The following is a 20,743-nucleotide window of genomic DNA, read 5'->3' on the forward strand; positions in this document are numbered from 1 at the left end:
ATATCGACGATGAGCGAGCAAAATTTTGCGGCAAAATATCGAAGTTTCCCTGGCAAAATCGGGCTTTGCCTATCGTGTAGGCCTAGCCCAAATTTGCTCGGGGCGCTTCGATATTTTGCCGGCAAATTTTGCCCGAGCACTTTCCGTATTTTGCTTGGCATTGCCTTTCGTTTCCGATATTTTGCTCCATTTTGCTCCTGCTTTGTGGCAAAATGGCTTCGAATGAACCGTCTACTTTGGTAAAAGTGGATGGTGATTGGTGACTCTGATGAGGAAAGCAAAACTTATAACGGTGTCAGTATTCCGGATTTTGTAGCATGATTTCAAATTATTATTTATGTACCCCTGACAACCTGCACGAGCTATTTCAGCACGAAGTTGGCCCAATGAAACCAAAGAAATTTGAATAAAATTGCCAAAATACACCCGGATCCTCTGAAAATTCGATATTTTGCTCGGAAGCCTTGGAGGCCTATCTCGCCTCCCGTTTGGTCCCTCTGGACAAGAACCCAGGGGTGAGACCGATCGGGATCGGGGAGGTAGTGCGCCGCATTATCGGCCGAAGCATCCTGATCGTCATCAGCGACGACATCCAGAAAGCAGCGGGAAGTTTGCAACTCTGTGGTGGCCAGGATTTCGGCATAGAGGCAGCCATTCATGCCATGCACCAAGTCTACGCCCAAGAGGAAACGGAGGGCGTCATTATGGCGGACGCGGCCAATGCGTTCAATAACCTGAACCGCAATGTGGCCATCCGAAACATTCGCCACCAATGCCCCTCTCTTGCAGCAGTTGTGATCAATTCGTACCGGCGGCCGAGCAACTTGTATGTGGCAGGGGAGTGTATTCTGTCCCAAGAAGGCACAACCCAGGGGGACCCCCTGGCGATGCCTTTCTATGCCCTCGGCATCCTCCCACTTGTGAGAGCGGTAGCAACCCCGGACACCTGCCAGCTATGGTACGCGGACGATTCATCTGCAGGTGGTCGTCTGGTAGCAATTCGATCGTGGTGGGACAAGCTGCAGGCTGAAGGTCCGTCCTACGGATATCACCTCAATGCCCGGAAGTCTGTGCTTGTGGTCAAGCCACATGCCTACGACGACGCTGTGCGCCTCTTCGCTGATACTGGCATCCAAGTAACATCTGACGGCAACCGCTACCTGGGTTCCGCTATTGGCACGCCCGACTACATCCACGGGTTCATCCAGGAGAAGGCCAATGAATGGTGCAAGCAGATTGAGACACTCTCATCCTTCGCTCGTACCCAGCCCCAGGCAGCGTACACTACTTTTGTTCGTGCTCTCTCATGCCGCTGGACATTCTTGTGTCGTGTTCTGCCGGATGCGTCAAGTGGTCTTGATCAGTTGGAACACGCCATTGTTACCAAGCTGCTGCCAGCCCTGACTGGAGAAGAAGTCAGTCTGGAGCTGCGACGGCTGTTTGCCTTCCCTTGCCGGGATGGTGGCCTGGGCATCGTCAATCCAACATCTCTAACAACCCAATACGCCTCATCCCGCGCGATCACAGCGGCGCTCACCACCAACATCCTCGACCAAGACTTCAGTGTGACGGAAGCTCTTGCCAGCATTGCCTCAGCCAAAGCGTCACAGCGTGCAGATCACCGCCAGAAAGCGAAGACCGACATCCGTGGCTTCGCTGCCGACGCATCGCCCACTTTGCAGCACACAATTCAGTTGGCAAGTGAGCCTGGCGCCTCCAGCTGGCTTACTTGTCGTCCGCTATCCCGTCATGGATTTGTGCTATCCAAAAGCGAGTTCCGCGATGGTTTGGCACTGCGCTATGGCTGGCGGCCTTCTCGCTTACCGTCAACCTGTGTCTGTGGAGCCAGCTTCACAGTAGCCCATGCCCTGACATGCAGCACCGGAGGTTTCCCGTCACTTCGACACAATGAGGTGCGGGACATCACTGCCTCGCTATTGAAACGTGTCGCCAATAGTGTCGCTATCGAGCCACACTTACAACCGCTCTCTGGTGAGCAGCTCCGCTACAAGACTGCCTCCACAGAGGACCAGGCTCGACTTGATGTTGCGGCGAGTGGTGTTTGGGGAGGTCGGTTTGAGAGAGTCTTTCTCGATATTCGGGTTTTCAACCCCTTTGCTCCCTCAAATCGATCCTCTTCCATCACCGCTTGCTACCAGCGTCATGAACGTGAAAAACGGAGGCGATACGAACAGCGCGTCAAGGAGGTCGAGCGTGGAACCTTCATCCCTGTGGTTTTCGCTGCAACTGGTGGTACTGGTCGAGCTGCTGCCGCTCTCCTCAAGAGAATAGCTGCAATGGTCTCCGACAAATCTGGTGAGCCATACTCTGCAGTGATGGCATGGATCCGCTGCAGGTTCAGCTTCGCCCTTCTCCGTGCAGGCGTGGCTTGCCTGCGTGGTGCACGACGGCTGTATTCGCACCCGGAGGTGGCTGAGTCATCCGCTCGACTCGCTGTCTCGGAAGCTGCCATACAGCACTAGACACTTGTTTATGCTTCGTCATCATTGCTTTTTCTCGTATGGTCCATGTATGTAACTACTGGTACTTGTTTTTATTGTATCACTGTGTTACTTAATTCTGCCCGTACAAGAGGCCGGACCACACTCGTAAAAAAAAAAATATTTTGCTCGGAATTTGCCAGCAATTTCTTTTCGTGGGAAATTTCGATATTTTGCCGGAAGAATTGCCGGCAAATTTGGGCTAGGCCTACATAGTGTCGTGTGAGTGTCACAGTACGAGTCGTGAGTGACTTATCACTGCACTGGCATGTGTACATGAGTCAGTGACTCGACTGTGTGTGATGACGTATGTGCGTGCGTTGTTCCGTACTACTAGTACTAGAACTATGTATACTGTACTGCGGAGCTGGAGGTACGTATACCATGGTATACGCAAGAGTAGATAAACAAGAGTGTGCAACTCGCGGATGGGTTGGCCCACGGCGGAATTTTTTGTTGACGTAATCTTTTCGACGACGCACGCGCTGCGAGCCTTTTGGAGAGGTTTCCCTCGTGCACTTGGCCGGGTTTTACACTACAAGGTCGGTGCCCAGCACGTGCTCTCACACTGCTCATGCGGCAAAGTCCGCGTTTCTCTGAAAAAAGGTGACGTCAACAAAAAATTCCGCCGTGGGCGGGGGTATCTGCAGATTGTGCAGGAGAGATCCGGAGTTGCACACTCTTGTTTATCTACTCTTGGTATACGCCACGCCACGGTGACGCTGCACCCGCGAGATAGACTCTCTTTTCGCTTTTTTATTTCATACAACAATACAATCCTTCCATCCGGTCCTGTCTAAAAACGATTGCATCACCAACATTTGCCCGGAATCAGCCCGTACAGACATGGGTAGTGCTACGAGTTCGTATTGAGGTAAATTTCCAAGTCGTCCATTGACATTGTTCTCGCATTCGCGATCTTCCTGTTTAGGTCGATGCCTCGCATGTCCAAAAGAAAGAATTGTAATTTGTAGATCACAAAAGAGATTGCACGAGTTTCAGTGCTAGCTAGCTGTAGATTGGATTTTGTGTGTGAAGAAAAATAATCATGTCAGGGACAGTGCAAGTGGTAACAGTGACCGAGGAGGTGAGGCCGCCAGCGAGCTTCACTTGCCGCATCGTGTTCGCCATCGTTGGTTCTTTTGTGGGTTATTCAGTGGCTGTCTGCCTGGGTGTAGCGTTCAAGAACCCAACTACTGGAGCTTTCGCTGGCCTATCTGGTATCCTGGCAACCATATGTTTGATACTGCATTGGAAAGCGTCCAACACGGTGCACGGCCGGCCTCGCAGATTGGAGCATCCGGGCCGACTTGTAGTGCTTTCTGTAGTCGGTGCAACGTTTGTTATTATCGGAATCGGTACTTTCATCACATTCATAGCAGTGGCAGCTTACCAGAAGCAAGGTGAACATCATGTATGTGTGTGTGTGCGCGCGCGCGTGTGTGTGTGTGTGTGTGTGTGTGTGTGTGCGCGCGTGTGTGTGTGTGCTCGCGCGCGCGCGCGTGTGTGTGTGTGTGTGTGTGTGTGTGACACTGACAGACAGTCAGTGCAAACATGTACAGTGTTCTAGCCAGGTCAAAATAGTAGGGCATGGGAAAAAGTTACCCCATGACCAATTTTTTCCATTGTCCAAAATTGTCTTGCCATGCAAAATGTAACATACGGGGTGAACCCCCGACTTCACCCCTCACAAATGTGCCTTTATGAACCCTCTAGTAGTGACTATCGACTGTATTTTCGTTGAATGGCGTGAAAAAACACAAAAATCGGAAAATGAGTAGGGGGGGGCGGCACTTTTTCACAGGGGGCGCGCAAACGGAGTAGGGGGGCGCTGCGCCCCCCCTACCCCCCTTTAGCTAGAACCCTGATGTATACACAGGACGGCCGAAAGCAGTTTTCAATTGGTCCGGTCGTACCATACTTTGTGTATGATATGTGGGGGGGGGGGGGGAGGGTACACAATCTACACATGCCCTCCTCAGCAGTAAACATGCGTTGGTGGCCACAACGTTGGTCCGGTGTTAACCCTTTAAGAGCCGCCCCATACTTGAATGCAAAACTTCAAAAGATCGTAACTCAGTCGAATCTCGCTGAAATCCAGTCATGGAAATATCCAGGGCGAAGAGAAAACTCTCACCTGTCGGGAGAAGCAATCCGCGAAGCGCTGCGAACAACGGTTCCTGAGATAAATCACTCGTAAGTTGAGCCGCGATCGCGGCAATTTCAAAAGCGCGCAGTGCGACTTTAGTATTGAGAATTTTGAGACTTTTCGTCACGCTGGTTTACTCGAATTTGCACGGGTTTCACTGTTGATATTGTCAAGAGTACACAGCGAAAAAATTGGAACTCCACGATCGAGTAAAATGAAATATCTGGAGCGGGACGCAATTGGACGCATTTGGGGCATTTTTCGTACTGTCGCTGCGATCTAGCGCTGGATAGACGGTGTGCTGGCTATCATGATCGACCTCATTCTCTTCCTCTCGCGGAGACCGTTCCAGGAAGCCCTAGATTGTGAGAATTGAGTGAGTAGAACTGAAGCTATGATCCAAGGAACACGAAAAAATGCAGAATTTTGAAATTTTCCTGTGGCTCTTAAAGGGTTAACCTGACCAACCGGACCGGTTCCGGCGGGCCTGATATGCATGTGTCACCATGCTTACACCATAGGCACATGTTCACTTACCGTAAAGTCGCGGATAAAAGCCGGATTTGCATACAAGCACATCGCGGATAGAAGCCTGAAAATCAAACGGGTCAAATGCATATAAGCCTGTCGCGCGTAGAAGCCTGGCTTCTATGCAAGCGCGGATCGGGTAGGTCAAGAGTGCATGCCCTATGTACAGTGCATAGTAAAACTGCCGCCATACCGGTAGTCAGTGGTACACATGCCGATGTGCATACAAGCCTGGCCAAAAAAATCAGTGGTGCATATAAGCATGGTTTGCATACAAGCCTGGTTTGCATTAAAGCCTGATGCAGAAAGCGGCTTATATGCTTATAAGCCCGGCTTTTATCCACGACTTTACGGTATGTACTTCTGTGCAATGCTTTGAAAGTTCAGAGTACAGCAGAACGCCGGTTATCCGGACGTCAACTATCCGGATGATCGATTATCCGGATTGCCTGGGCGGGCTGAACAAACAAATTTGCAGCTTTTTGCTTTTTTTGCTGGTTTTCCCAACTCGGAGCACCATTCAAGTGATGCACAAGATGTATCACAACAGCTTGGAGTCGAAATGTATATCGATAGTGTCATTTTAGGAGCTGGAGTGCGCGTAGACTACAAGTTCTTGAAGAGAATGAAAAATGATGAAAACATGCATGAATATGCATGTTTTAGACAGATGTGTAACTGCTCCCTTATCCGAACATTCTTCTCATCCGAACCCCCTGGAGACAGCCTGCGCCCCAAGGGGTGCGGATACAGTAGTCGGCACTCTACTGTACATGGACTTGTATTTTAGCATACCATAGCATATTTTCCGGACTATAAGCCACACTTTTAACACTCGACATTCACCCAAAAAATTCGGCGTGGCATCTGTACCAAGTCTCAGTGTTGACAATAATTGACATCTCCAGAGTGTGCTGGAGGAATACATTCATACCACTGTTCATACATGTATTGTGTCACAGTCACACCTACTCTGTGACACGACTAATGTGTGTGTGTGTGTGTGTGTGTGTGTGTGTGTGTGTGTGTGTGTGTGTGTGTGTGTGTGAGAGAGAGAGGTGTGGTGTGTGTGTGCGTGTGTGTATGTGTGTGTGTGCGTGTGTGTGTGTGTGTGTGTCGATATGCAGGGCTCCATCCCGATCACGACGGCTATTACCTGACATCCATCTGGTGCGCCATGACAACCAAGTGGGCTGCTCTGCTTCTTTTCTACTCGCGTCAGTACAAGAGGATTTTCTTTGCTGGATATCGGCCAGAGAACGAGAGTCTCATCAATCACTGAGCAATGGCGATAGGACTGCAGCACTGCAGTCCAGCAAACTTGTGGTGAGAGCGCTGGCAGGGCAATGCAGTGAAGTGTCCACCTGGGCAGATAACGTGTGAATGTATGCCGCCCGCCGTCCAGGCTCGCGCTGTTCAGGGATTAACAGCCGGCCCATCTCTCTCTCCTGTGATCTTGTCTCGATGTCTTGCGTGCCGGCATGTCACTGGCCTATAGTGATGTCCCACTGCCGGCGGCCAAGAGTACTCCCAGAGCGGTATGGCATGTTTATTTATAACTTATAAGTACACCGCTCCAATCCGGACCGGACCACGGTCCCTCCCTGTATGCAGTAGGACCACAGCCTGGCGTGTGACATAACTCATGCGACAAGCTAGTCCCAGCACAAAAAGGACTATCATGAAAAGCGCCGGTAAAGCCATGCTGCTGGTTTCGGCCAAGGCAAAACGGTTTTCTTCGGATCTGCGAGGAGCTGCATCAGCTCGTGGCAGCGTGCACGACGAAACCAATCAAGCTCTTCCCAGCTCCTTTCTTTTCTACTTCAAATAGTTTACGTACCAGATCCAGCTAGTCTTCTCTCAATGCATTCCTGTTAGATTTCCCAAGGATGCTACTTAGCAGTTTTAAAAATAGTACTAACCATTCATGCCGTAGTGTAGTTAGTATACCTGCTCTACGTACTCTTAGGTTTTTACTCAAACCGTAACAGGTGCTACGAGTTACATTGTACTCGTGTCATTAACCTCTTAGTTTTTTACTCGAGCCGTAACAGGTGCTACGAGCTACTCGTGTCATTAACCTCTTAGTTTTTTACTCGAACCGTAACAGGTGCTACGAGCTACTCGTGTCATTAACCTCTTAGTTTTTTTTTAATTAAATTAACCGCTTCCTGAAGAATTTGAATTTTCATTCTCTCAGTTTGCATACAGCCATTTCCGGGTCAATCTTATCAGCTGCCCTATATGTGGCCCAGTTCACGACGATTTGTTCGAACGAAACTCTGTGTCTTGGTTACCATACAGTCAATGTAGGAATCATTGTGAGGTAGGTCCTACAACTTAGTACAAGATGGAAACAAAGAATGAGAGGCAGAAGGAAAGACAGCACAATCATGCAATAGTGCCAGTAGTGGCTGGCAGTCTCAACATGTCACGTGGAGGGGAATGGGCTGAAATAATGTTTTTTTAATTAAAGCGGTTCTTACCAGGGGATGCACCGGGGGATGATTCCCTCTCTAAGAATTTGTCTCGACGGTTATACTTGTAGCCTATATAGGTAATAAAATAAAGAATCTGCCAGTATTCAAGCACATCATATACGATACAGACAGCAGGTGTGCGATGATGAGGATGAGGATGACACGGCAAATGCTACGCAAGTGACAATGTGGAGTGGTTGAAATGATTGCAGATTATAGGCATTTTAGCATGAAATGGGTGTGTTTTGTAACCTGCTCTGTGTTTGAGATGTGGAAATGTGGAAATGTGGTGCGGTTACAACAGCCGTACAGGTATATGTTGAGCGTCTGTGTCCATTGGTTGACAGCGAGTACATTGCAACACATCCTTGACTGGCTTGACTGGTATGTCCGTACGTCCACCGTGGCTGCCAGCCCCAGCAACCCACACAAACTGTACATGTACGCTCCGAGACCGACGCTGAGAACTTAGACCGCAATAACACCATGCTGTCACTGGTGTGTACAACCACAAGCTGAGTGTGTGTGTGCGTGTGTGCTCACGCGCCCGTACGCGTGTGTCACAGCGGCCATTACTGGGTGTGACCATGGTACTGGAGGTGCTGTACAGTCATGCAGCTAAGCCACTGACAACTATGCCCGCTGCAGTGAACTTTGCCATCCAAGCAGGCGACAGGAGAGCTTGTCCCACAGCACAGGACTGCAAAGAAGTCAAATACAGGTACCAGCTGCACGACGATCATAGTGGGTGCAGTGTAGAGCGCGAGACTTGCGACTGTTTATATCAGCGAGACTTGCGATTGTTTATACCAGCGAGACTTGCGACTGTTTACACCAGCGAGACTTGCGATTGTTTATACCAGCGAGACTTGCGACTGTTTATATTAGCAAGACGTAGAGTACGGCGGGCTCATAGGACTGCTTCACACCGGTAGTACGACACGGAGGTAGCCACAGATGAACAACACCAACTGGAACAAGCATTCTACTCCAATCTTGTAGAGCTGTTGTAGAGGAGTAAAGGCAAATGACATCAGCTGGTACCAACACTCTGCTGTCATGTAGCAGAGCTGAGCCTGGAGTGGAGGAACCTCAACTGGAGCGTAACACTTGGTGGCAACTGTTTTCCTATCATGTTTGGCTCAGGAGGTTGTGCTGCGGTGGTGATGATGCTTCTTCTTCGTCTTTGGATTGGCGACGAGCGGTGCACACTTGGGACAATACCACTTGCCGACAGGCTCTGACGACAGATTGACGCACGGGTAGTGGAACCACTCAATCGGACACTGTACATAAAGAAACACACACGTGCACACACACACGTGCACACACACACACACACACACACACACACACGCACACACACACACATGCACACACACACACACACACACACGGACTAAAGACATCATTCTGACCTCACCAACCATACCAACATACATCTATTCTTTGTACCAGTTTCGTGACATCTATTGGAGATATTGCCTGCTGCAAGAGACGAGTGCTGGTATTTACGCTTAGTATTCACAGTACCAAAGGGCATCATTAAATAAAGCAGTCTTCAAACTACAGTATAGTACTAGTACTAGAGTTGTGACACTGTAGTAACTGGTAAGTAAGGTAGCAAGATAGTGGTGAGACAGGAGTGGAAACAAGCAGTATCCGACTTACAGTAGGATTGTCACATGCCACCATGTCACCGTATGATATCTGCAGAACACAGCAGGAACAAAAACACAAGAGTCAAGTTTAAATGTTATAGTTCCAACTGCATACAAAGAAGCCATAAGAATCCTTTCCAGAAGACAGAAAAGAACAAGATGATGCGACATGCTATGCTGGAAGGGCAAGACCGCCAAGGGAAAGGGGAGATTGTGGGTGTGCGCGTGCGCACGCGCGTGTGTGTGTGTGTGTGTACGTGTGTCCCATATGGTGCAGTGGTATGTGCAGTCGATTTCCAATCGAGAGGTTGCGGGTTCAATTCCCGACGATTATGGTCGCACACGTCTTTCTTCTCTTTCTCGGACTCTTCCTGACTTTTCTTTCATTCTCCTGGGTGGTTATCAACAGCCAGTGTATGCCGGAGTATGTGGTGTGGTGTGTGTACAGAAAAAAATGGAAAAATGAAAAAAATAGGGATTCACTGGCCAGAAAAAGTCACTTCAAACAGCTGTGTGGTGGATACCAGGCTAAAAATAGTGGCGGTCAATTCATCAGCCTTGCAAGCTGTTGAATGGTGTAATCCCAGCACAAGTTGCTATGTCTAACATAGCTGTTCGCTATCATCGCTTCCGAGATGGGCATGTCTGAGAGGTCTGAGGTGTGTGCATGAAAGCGTGCACATGTACTGATTTTTCACATGATCTGAAATTCTGCCGGCGCAGACTCCAGACAGACAATAATCTCTTGCAGGCTAAGCGCTCTTGCTCTCCACAACAACAACAACAACAACAACAACAACAACAACAACAACAACAACAACAACAACAACACCATGTATAGTAATTCATGGCATGTACTAGTATACAGACCTGGTTACAGATGCAGTAGAGCTTCTCAGCTTCGCTCGGGTCGATGTTCGGATCGACCGCAGCGGGAGCATTCCAGTCAGCTTGCGCTGTGGCGGCGGCGGCAGCCATCTGCTGCTGCTGTACTTGGCCAGGTGAGTGTGTAGCTGAGTCGACGCCGGAAACAAAGCTGCTTGACGGATGCGGTAACGTGGACGCGGACACATTCATGTTTGCCAGCGTTGACGTCAGGGTTTGCGACTTCAGTCTGCACAACAAAATGCCCAACAAGACGTGGCAGCACTGTCGAAAGACTTTAAGCATGATGACATACAGTACACCCACAAGACACTGCAGCCTGTAAATCCAGCACGAGAGACGGCACCGGACTGCAATGCACTACGTGTAGTACAGCGGAGCCTGCGGTGAGCAACCACACCATGGAGCACCCGTCCTTATACTAGACAGGCGGCCTTTCAATACAGGTCAACATAGGTTCAAGTGTGTGAAGCAACATGGCTGGGTCTTGAAATGACTGGTCTCATAAGACAGGTGGTGACCAAAACACAGGTCTTACTGCGCATTGTACAGTGGTTGCTAAACACAGGTCTTACTGCGCATTGTACAGTGCTTGCTAAACACAGGTCTTACTGCACATAGTACAGTGGTTGCTAAACACAGGTCTTACTGTGCATTGTACAGTGGTTGCTAAAGACAGGTCTTACTGTGCATTGTACAGTGGTTGCTAAACACAGGTCTTACTGTGCATTGTACAGTGGTTGCTAAACACAGGTCTTACTGCGCATTGTACAGTGCTTGCTAAACACAGGTGGTGACCAAAACACAGGTCTTACTGCGCATTGTACAGTGGTTGCTAAACACAGGTCTTACTGCGCATTGTACAGTGGTTGCCAAACACAGGTCTTACTGTGCATTGTACAGTGCTTGCTAAACACAGGTCTTACTGCACATATTACAGTGCTTGCTAAACACAGGTCTTACTGTGCATTGTACAGTGGTTGCTAAACACAGGTCTTACTGCGCATTGTACAGTGCTTGCTAAACACAGGTCTTACTGCACATTGTACAGTGGTTGCTAAACACAGGTCTTACTGTGCATTGTACAGTGGTTGCTAAACACAGGTCTTACTGTGCATTGTACAGTGGTTGCTAAACACAGGTCTTACTGCGCATTGTACAGTGGTTGCTAAACACAGGTCTTACTGTGCATTGTACAGTGGTTGCTAAACACAGGTCTTACTGTGCATTGTACAGTGGTTGCTAAACACAGGTCTTACTGTGCATTGTACAGTGGTTGCTAAACACAGGTCTTACTGTGCATTGTACAGTGCTTGCTTAACACAGGTCTTACTGCGCATTGTACAGTGGTTGCTAAACACAGGTCCCACTGTGCATTGTACAGTGCTTGCTAAACACAGGTCTTACCGCGCATTGTACAGTGCTTGCTAAACACAGGTCTTACTGTGCATTGTACAGTGGTTGCTAAACACAGGTCTTACTGCGCATTGTACAGTGCTTGCTAAACACAGGTCTTACTGTGCATTGTACAGTGCTTGCTAAACACAGGTCTTACTGCGCATTGTACAGTGCTTGCTAAACACAGGTCCCACTGCGCATTGTACAGTGGTTGCTAAACACAGGTCTTACTGCGCATTGTACAGTGGTTGCTAAACACAGGTCTACTAGTATATCTAAGACAGTAAGAGTATCACATGGCGTTGATAACGATGTTTTGCTACACGGCATACAGTACTGTCGTGTGCCGAAGAACTGGGGGAGGAGGTCAGCCGCCTAGCCTAGGCCGTTCTTATTTTCCTGCACTACAGTCTATGAACAGTTGAGTCACTGTGTATACAATGGTATGCTGTGCTTGGTGAAATCCTAGCCTGGTCGTTCTTCGGCACCTGACAGTACTGTAGTACCCGCAGCATTGAGCAGCTTTGAGCTAACTGCATTGCACGACTAACCGCTTTTTCGACTTGTGCTTCTTGACATGAGCGGAGCCAGAAGCCAACGCCGCCCCGAGAACGTCAATCTTGCTGTCCGAAGCCGGTAACATTACACCGACAGGAACTGACGCAGTTGCTGACGGCACAACGGTGCTGAGCAGGGGATTGACAACAACACACAAGAGAAATGAAGACAAGCCAAGTACAGTGCTGCTCAATGAAATCCAATCATGTCACTGCATTGTACAATCATGTCACTGCATTGTACAATCATGTCACTGCATTGTTCCTCCTGCACCCGGCGTGTTACGCCACTCCAGCAACCCTTCTCTGAAGGCACTGCTGTTATACGCGTCTCCTTTGCCGATTTTCATTAGCAAGTGCTTCATGGCCTTGACCGCCGCCTCAGCCGTGCCATTCGACTGAGACTTGTACCGGCTGCTGGGGTCGTGGCAAACGTTCCACTCTGAGCAGAATGAAGCGAATGCTGAAGACCTGAACTGTGGCCCGCCATCCGTCGTGAGGCGCGTGGGAACGCCGACGTCCGACATCCACTGAACGAGCTGTTTGGTGACATCAGGTGTGGTAGCCGACCTCCCACAACGCCTGGCGCATACTTGAGTGATGCGACTGGATTTCATTGAGCAGTATTGTTCAAGCTACCTGGAGCTTTGGCTAATCACTCAACCTTCGACTTCTCAACACAATGGGAAATACATGTATTTCAATGAAGTACTTTGCTTGGCAGGTTAGATGTGAAATGTCCACTGGGCTAAATCTGCTATGAACTTCACATTGTACACATGCCCATGGATGTCATGTTTGTGCCCCTCCCCCCCCCCCCCCCCCAACACACATACATAAAAAATAAAATACCTCGGCCTATTTAGCTCGTAGCTGTACTGATGAGGCCTTTATGGCCGAAACAGCTTGCTGTCTACAGCATTGGGTATCACGCTCCTCGGCTTTCGCCTTGTTGAGCACTCTCAGTAGGCTGCTCTAGTGCTGCTGCATCGCGCAATGCCCGCTACATTTTGTAGTTTGAGCACTCTGGCGCTAGAGCGACGAGCTACCTTAATGTCTGTGGTGCCTCCTTTGCACCATGGCTGGTAGCTCGGCCTATTTAGCTCGTAGCTGTACTGATGAGGCCTTTATGGCCGAAACAACTTGCTGTCTACAGCATTGGGTAAAAAATAAAATAAATTAAATTTCACGGTTCGCGTGAGACTCGGCTGGAAGCCGAGTTTTCCGCATCCGCCGTGGGAACGCCACCACCCTCTAGGATCAAAGCGCAGATGCAGCGCCTAAACGGTGGGAGGTGACACACATACATACAATCACCAAAATACGAATGCACATACACACTTGAATACAAACGTGCATACAGGAACAGGCACACACAAACACACACACGCACGCACTATCCCAGTACCTGGCCGACGGTGTTTTCCTGGCATGCGGGACAAGTGAGGTGGTCGACGCTGCTACCGCTGCACTCTGATGTCTATTCTTAGACTGGCCAGTCCGTGGGGTGCTGGCAAAGGCAAAGCTGCCATCTGGATACAGAACAAGTCGCATTAAGTCATGCATACACAGAGCAAGCATGAGAATGACTGTGGCATAAGCACAAAGAGTATCTTGCACGTGAGCAACATCTTGCAAAAAGAAGATACGGAGTGACACAGCTCGCTTACCAGCAAATCCAGCGGTATGCTCCGGCGAGAACACAGGTTGGCTGGGTAAGCCACCGCCATTGAGCGCTGGTGATGCGAGGCCAGAGCGAGACATCTGCTGGCTGAAAAATGCAGAGTCGGAGTTGGTGCGCACCATGTTCGGAGTCAGCGTTAGTGACAGGTCCGGAGCTGTGTTGGCTGCTGCATTGCGACGAATGTTTTCTGAGTGCAGCATCAATAAGTGTGCATACGTACATACATGCACACATATATACACACACACACACACACACACGCACGCACACACACACATACACGCACGCACACACGCACACACACGCACACACACACACAAACGTACGGACACAGGCATGGACACACACGGACACACACACACATACGCACACACACAAACGTACGGACACAGGCATGGACACACACGGACACACACATTGTAATAATGTGTACACTAAGCAGAGCGAAGAACAGCAATAATTAAAGGACCCAGCGTACTAGTACCGTAAAGTACCGTTGATCCGTCCCCCACGCCATGTCGCTTCCCAGCTGGGTTTTCGGCAGGGGGCGGGAATTAGATTAAGGCTGTGAAGTGCAGTACGATGTACAACAACGTGAAGGATCAGACTCGATGTGCTGGATTGTGCACATTTTCATCCTGGATTGGCACGTATTATGTACAGCAGTGCAAGCGTCGGTTCAACATCGTATTTCGTTGTATACCAGGCGCGTCGGAACGACTTTGGAGGTGGGGCGGCCATGGGTCCGGGGTCCTCCCCGGGAAAAAATTTCAAAAATTAAAGCCAATTGCAAGCATTTCCGGGCATTTGGTGCCATTTCAGTGTAACTACAATGAAAGACTTTTTGATTCTGCAAAAAAACAAGAAGATGCTACGATCGGGGACAAACATTACCCTCCCCCGGGAAAAAAATTCAAAAATTGAAGCCAATTGCAAGCATTCCCAGGCATTTGCCAATGATTTGATGCCGAAGTTCAGTGTACATGGACTTTTGATTCTGCAACAAACCACTATCGGGGACAAGGATTTGCCACGTTTGCGCTGAGATCATCGCGCTTTGTTGCAGTGTGCTAAAAAAAAAAAAAAATTAAAAAAAACGGCCGAAAAAGTGGGGCGGCCATGGCCACCCCGGCCGGTGCGGTTCCGACGCCCTTGTATACGCCGAAATCGCTTCACAGGTAGAAAATCGATAGGGGGCGGGAATTAGAGAGGGGGCGGATCAACGGTACTTTACGGTACATGTAGTAGTATAACTGAACCTTGTAAAGAGGAAAAAAGCACACTACATTGATGGCATATAGAATGGAAATTAGGAACTCACTGCTACTCGTGGCGGAACGGGACGTTCCACTGCTACTGGCCATGGGCTGTGCAACTTCATCCAATTGTAGTGATCCTATGTACGCAAGCAACACACACAAAGCAAAGAGCATTACTGTGGCAACAGTACTAAACAATACAAGAATACTAGCAATATCAATGAACGCATAAGTGCTCATGCATGTGTGTACGCCAGCATGCACACTCACCCAGCCCCCACCCCCTACATACGCACGTATGCACGCACGCACCCACACGTACGCGTGCGCGCACGCGCGCGCACACACACACACACACAAACACACACACACACACACACACATGCCGATAAGTGGCACAAAACGAACACTCCCGTTCACTGTGTGCACCCTGCACAAACAGAAAATTGAGACGGAAATCTCCCCGGCAGGGTGTCCGTCCGGGCTGTACGAGTACAGTAGATCAAGGTGATATTAAACGATGGCATCCGAACCACTGTAGCCACTTCATGTTTCACACCATTCCTGAAGATGGGCCTGGTCCGAAAATGTGGATAGAATTTATTTTTTCATCTGGAAGAATGTGTAGCCAAGAGACCGTTTCTAGGTAATGGTGTATAATTGTGTGAAGCATCCAAACCAAACCAAGGGACAAGGCTTGCAATATCCACAGACAAATCGTTTCTCTCGCTCCATCAGGGCTTTAAAGTACATGACAATTTCAGGGCAGTCCTGTGGAAGTCGCCGCACCCAGACAGACAGACACACAGACACACTAAGGTGCCATTGCATGGAGAAATGCGACCAAGATGACTTACTCTTTTCCAGTTCCTCCGTCAGTCCGGGAGTGTCAGCTTCCAGTTCAAACTTGAACTTGTTAAGCTCAGCCTCCAGTTTGCGCACGTGTCGCTGCATCTAACAGGTCATACACAAGACAGGCGTATCCACAGCACGCACAGTTGCAGCACATTGCTGGCTTTTAAAGGGAAGTCCACCCTAAAATGAAAACTTCACAACCTGTAGCGAAACATGTACTGGTTCCAATGGTGAAGGGCCCAGGTTGATCGGAGCAGCCGTTCCCGAGATATACCAGCTCTTAAGTTTGCACTAAATTTGGTGACATCATTGTGATGTCACAAACTTATCCAGACTAGGCCAGATTTATTATGTCAGAGAGATAGACTTTGTATGGGAGCAGATGGGGATATTTCAGTATTTCGGCTCTCCATTGTCCCAAAGAAAACGGATGTTTTTCAAACTTTGGTATGGGACACATGGCACCCTACCGGTATCCCAACTGGAAACAAATCTAGTATGAAATTCATTGATGCAAAGAAACAAGAAAGAAATTGGTTTTCCCCATCTACTCCCATACAAAGTCTATCTCTCTGACGTCATAAATCCGGCCTACAATGTAGTCCTAGTGTGTGTGTGTGTGTGTGTGTGTGTCTCTCTCTCTCTCTCTCTCTCTCTCTCTCTCTCTCTCTCTCTCTCTCTCTCTCTCTCTCTCTCTCTCTCTCTCTCTCTCTCTCTCTCTCTCTCTCTCTCTCTCTCTCTCTCTCTCTCTCTCTCTCTCTCTCTCTCTCTCTCTCTCTCTCTCTCTCTCTCTCTCTCTCTCTCTCTGTCTCTCTCTGTCTCTCTCTGTCTCTCTCTCTCTCTGTCTCTCTCTCTCTCTCTCTGTCTCTGTCTCTCTCTGTCTCTCTCTCTCTCTGTCTGTCTGTCCGTCCGTCTGTCTATTTCTGTCTGTCTGTCTGTCTGTCTGTCTGTCTGTCTGTCTGTCTGTCTGTCTGTCTGTCTGTCTCTCTCTCTTTCTCTTTCTCTTTCTCTCTCTCTCTGTCTCTGTCTCTGACTGTCTCTCTGTCTTTCTCGGTCTGTCTGTCTGTCTGTCTGTATGTATGTATGTCTGTCTGTCTCTGTCTGTGTGTCTCTCTCTGTCTCTCTCTCTGTGTCTTCTCTGTCTGTCTCTGTCTCCGTCTCTTTCTCACACACACAATCACATGCACACATGAATACCTGTTCTTCCATTTGCGTGGCAATGTTGATTTTCTCCGTGGAATTCTCCAGTGCCTTGCCATACTCCTACACCATGATGCAGGAAAACAGAAATATGGCCGTCAGACAATTTAAAGCTACAAACCAGAAATCAAGGATAGTGACAACTATGCACACTGCTCATAGTACTGGCCTCCCCACAAATTCAGAGTACTTAGTACGTGTACCTCTATATCACACTCAAGAAATGAACAAGCTCCAGGCTCCTCACAATCAACATCTTCAAACTTTCTCACGGATACTTTCATTGCCTTCTCGTCAGGTGGAATACAGGCAAAAAGAAACTCACTAAGCACAATGAATTTTATCAGGAGTATTATATTATAAACAAGAGTGTGTAACTCCGCATCTCTTCTGCACAATCTGCAGATGCCCTGGCCCACTGCGGAATTTTTTTGTTGACGTCACCTTTTCAGAAAGCACGACACGTGTCGTACAGAGCACGCGCATTTTGCCGCAAAGCAGTGTGAGAGCACGTGCTGGGCACTGACCTTGTAATGTAAAGCCCGGCCAAGTGCACGACGCAAAACTTCCCAAAAGACTCGCAGCGAGTGCGTCGTAGAAAAGATTACGTCAAGAAAAATTTCCGCCATAGGCCAACCCATGCGCGAGTTGCACACTCTTGTTTATCTACTCTTGATTTCATGCAGCACTGATGTGCTAGCAATAGTGTAAAGAAGAGTAGTGCTGTTGTTATCACATTAAGTTACTGGGGAAGCGAGGAGCTTGAAGTGTGTTCTTTTCTTGAGCGTGATTGCAGTTTTGCCTCCAAGAAAACTATGTACATGTATCACTATAATTATCACAGCAACTTTCCTCTTCAACACGTGGGGTGTGTGAAACGGGTACCTCTGTACAATGACAGTGTTGGCTCCAATGGCCCTGATCAAAGCATGTCCACATACTGTAAATCGAGAGTATTTGAATTATATTTAACACGTTTAACTTTGAAATTTGGTATGCGAGGCTGAAAACGAAACGAAAACGTACACTGACCCCATATCCATGACAATTGTACAGAAGGCTTACTGGACAGTTTATCCGTACAAAAGTAGGGTGCATATAAACGTGCTTTAGATGAAAATGTACAAATAATATCACAAACACACACACGCACGCACACACGCACACACACACACACACACACACACACACACACACACACACACACACACACACACACACACACACACACACACACAATCATTATGATCACGTACAGAGCAGATGCCTTGGTACTCGGAGTCCGGATTTTCCACCTTTGACTTCTTCATCAAATTGAAATAGTCCGTAGTCCGCGTCTCAATGTTGTCCAGTGCATCTACACCATGTACACAGCATACAGGTAACACAGCCATACATCACCATAATGTCCAAACAATAAAGAGCTCAACAGACACCCAAATACTGCAAGTAGCATTCAAGATTACAGTGCCAGTAAACCTCTGTTCAGCAACCAGTGCAATAAAATACCACCTGGTTTGAGAGACCACCTGTGTTGAAGGACCCCCTGGGTCATCTCTGCCTCAGGCATCAATCCCCCAGCCAAGACAGTGCTCCAGCATAGATTTTCTCTATCTGCATAGAGAAAATCGCCTGACTGGCTTCTGTGCACTACCGGTGGTTGCACAACACACGTCACCTCTGTTCTACACTGACTATAGACATTCAGGGCAACAACTACCACCCAGGCTGCATTCAATTCAACAGATCACGTGTTCATGGGCATATTACAGGCAAGCAAAGGCACAGGGAACTGAAGCGTGGATAAACGAGGGTACATTGTACCACAAAAGGCATGACACATGACCCTAGTGTGGGCAGCATGACCAGAGAGGATCTAATAATTATACACTCGTGTTGTTCAATGCAAAAAAATTAAGCACACACATGCACAAATATGTCCCTCGATTTCTCTTACTTTGCACGTGAAGGTCCAACTCGCGCATTTCTGTCAAGCGGTCCCGGATGTCCTGCGGGACATGCTCTATCACTGTAGCACAGAAACAAGAAATACAATTCAGCTAATACCATGAAGGCTTGCACAGTATGTTTGTCAAGTCAAACGGATAGTAGAGAGCTATAAACGAGTAAGTGAAATACCAATCTAGTCAGCCGCTACTCAGTGTATGTGTGTGTGTGGAGAGAGAGAGAGAGAGAGAGAGAGAGAGAGAGAGAGAGAGAGAGAGAGAGAGAGAGAGAGAGAGAGAGAGAGAGAGAGAGAGAGAGAGAGAGAGAGGGAGAGGGAGAGAGAGAGAGAGAGCAGGCATGCACCTGGAGAAAAGATAGACACGGACCTATGTGCAGAGCTACAGTAACGCTACTAACGCCACATGCAATACTGTGACGCTGCAAGCCAACACCCATGAAACCGTGCATGAGATGCCCATATGAAAACCTCACGCTTCTCTAACAAAATCATTGCTATGTTGCGGAGACCAGCATGGCACGCAGGAAGAATTCAAGACAGCTTCACACAATGTTCTATCAACTACACATAGGGTACAGTGGAAAAAATAAGTTAATCTCTACTCAAGAGGTTCTAGCTACAACACAATCATCAGGAAAATAGTCTCCTGGTGATTGTGTTGTAGCTAGAACATCTGAGTAGAAATTAGCTGATTTTCCATTCCTGTGACGGGACCCTACGTGTGATAAGGTTGTGCAGTATCGAGCGAGTCTCGCATTGAGCACTTTGACCTGTTGTCAAGGTTACCCCATAATGTTCTATGAACGTTTGCCCGGCGAATATTCAACTGGAGACGGGAAATATTGCCGATCAGTAGCGACGATTCTACAATAATATCAGTCTACTCATCATCACTCCAACTATAACCTCCAAGTACAGGCAAATGCGAGAGAAAGACCTGTTTCTCACCCGCATACCATGCACAGTTGTAATCACCCTGCTGCAGTTCACAGCCCCAGTGTTCGCGGCAGTGATGGTGCTCGGCGGTGCTCCGCACTAACTAGCCCACGCACGACACTGGGTTTGTTGGAGCATAACTATAGAAAGTTAGAAGTGCACATGCTCAAATTTCTAAGAAATTGTAACAGGGTTGTTGGCATGTTTCCCATCACGTTTGGAGACCTTCCTTGTCACTAAAATGTACCGGTATGTATTATGTATGCGGCCATCAAACAGCCCAGGTATTAACACGGCATTAATTCTATACCAGTAATTATCAGGGTTTCCAAGCTCAAGGAAGCACAATGACAACTGCACTCGTCCCACCACCCTCTTCCGCATGCAACCCCCCCGGGACGGTGATCAAAAATATGCAAGACCAGTGAACATAGCATGCATGCAAGGTGCAGCTATAACATACTTTCAACATAATCTTCCAAGTACAGCATGATTGCTAGTCTTGCAAAACTCCAATAGCTCCAGTTCCTGAGAAGAATAAGAAGAACCCTCTTTCCTGCACACTTCTCTTGACGCTCTACCAGAGTCGGTGGATATAGAGTCTGTTCATGACATTGCTATTTCATTGAAAATTTGAAAAACACAAGACGACTTTGAAAATGAAAGAACACAGCCAAACTCCAA

At 48.3% G+C, this 20,743-nt stretch overlaps 1 protein-coding gene and 1 long non-coding RNA gene across 2 annotated transcripts; one reads left to right on the forward strand and one right to left on the reverse strand.

Annotated features, from left to right (window-relative positions):
- Positions 1-3,253: 3,253 nt before the first annotated feature.
- Positions 3,254-7,437, forward strand: LOC135814189 (uncharacterized). The gene is made up of 2 exons (XR_010553163.1): positions 3,254-3,904; positions 6,306-7,437. It is a non-coding gene; the product is annotated as an uncharacterized LOC135814189 (long non-coding RNA).
- A 2-nt stretch (positions 7,438-7,439) lies between these two features.
- LOC135814185 (inhibitor of growth protein 3-like) lies at positions 7,440-20,719 on the reverse strand. The gene is made up of 12 exons (XM_065327267.1): positions 20,523-20,719; positions 19,115-19,186; positions 18,414-18,514; positions 17,155-17,220; positions 15,960-16,056; positions 15,165-15,239; positions 13,830-14,030; positions 13,568-13,691; positions 12,154-12,288; positions 10,190-10,433; positions 9,330-9,368; positions 7,440-8,944 (listed from the first exon to the last, which is right to left on the reverse strand). The coding sequence occupies exons 1-12, from the start codon at positions 20,548-20,550 to the stop codon at positions 8,801-8,803; spliced, it is 1,326 nt and encodes a 441-aa protein (XP_065183339.1). The 5' UTR covers positions 20,551-20,719; the 3' UTR covers positions 7,440-8,800.
- Positions 20,720-20,743: the final 24 nt, after the last annotated feature.

This window comes from Sycon ciliatum, chromosome 4, assembly GCF_964019385.1.
Source record: "Sycon ciliatum chromosome 4, ocSycCili1.1, whole genome shotgun sequence".
Lineage (NCBI taxonomy): Eukaryota > Metazoa > Porifera > Calcarea > Leucosolenida > Sycettidae > Sycon > Sycon ciliatum.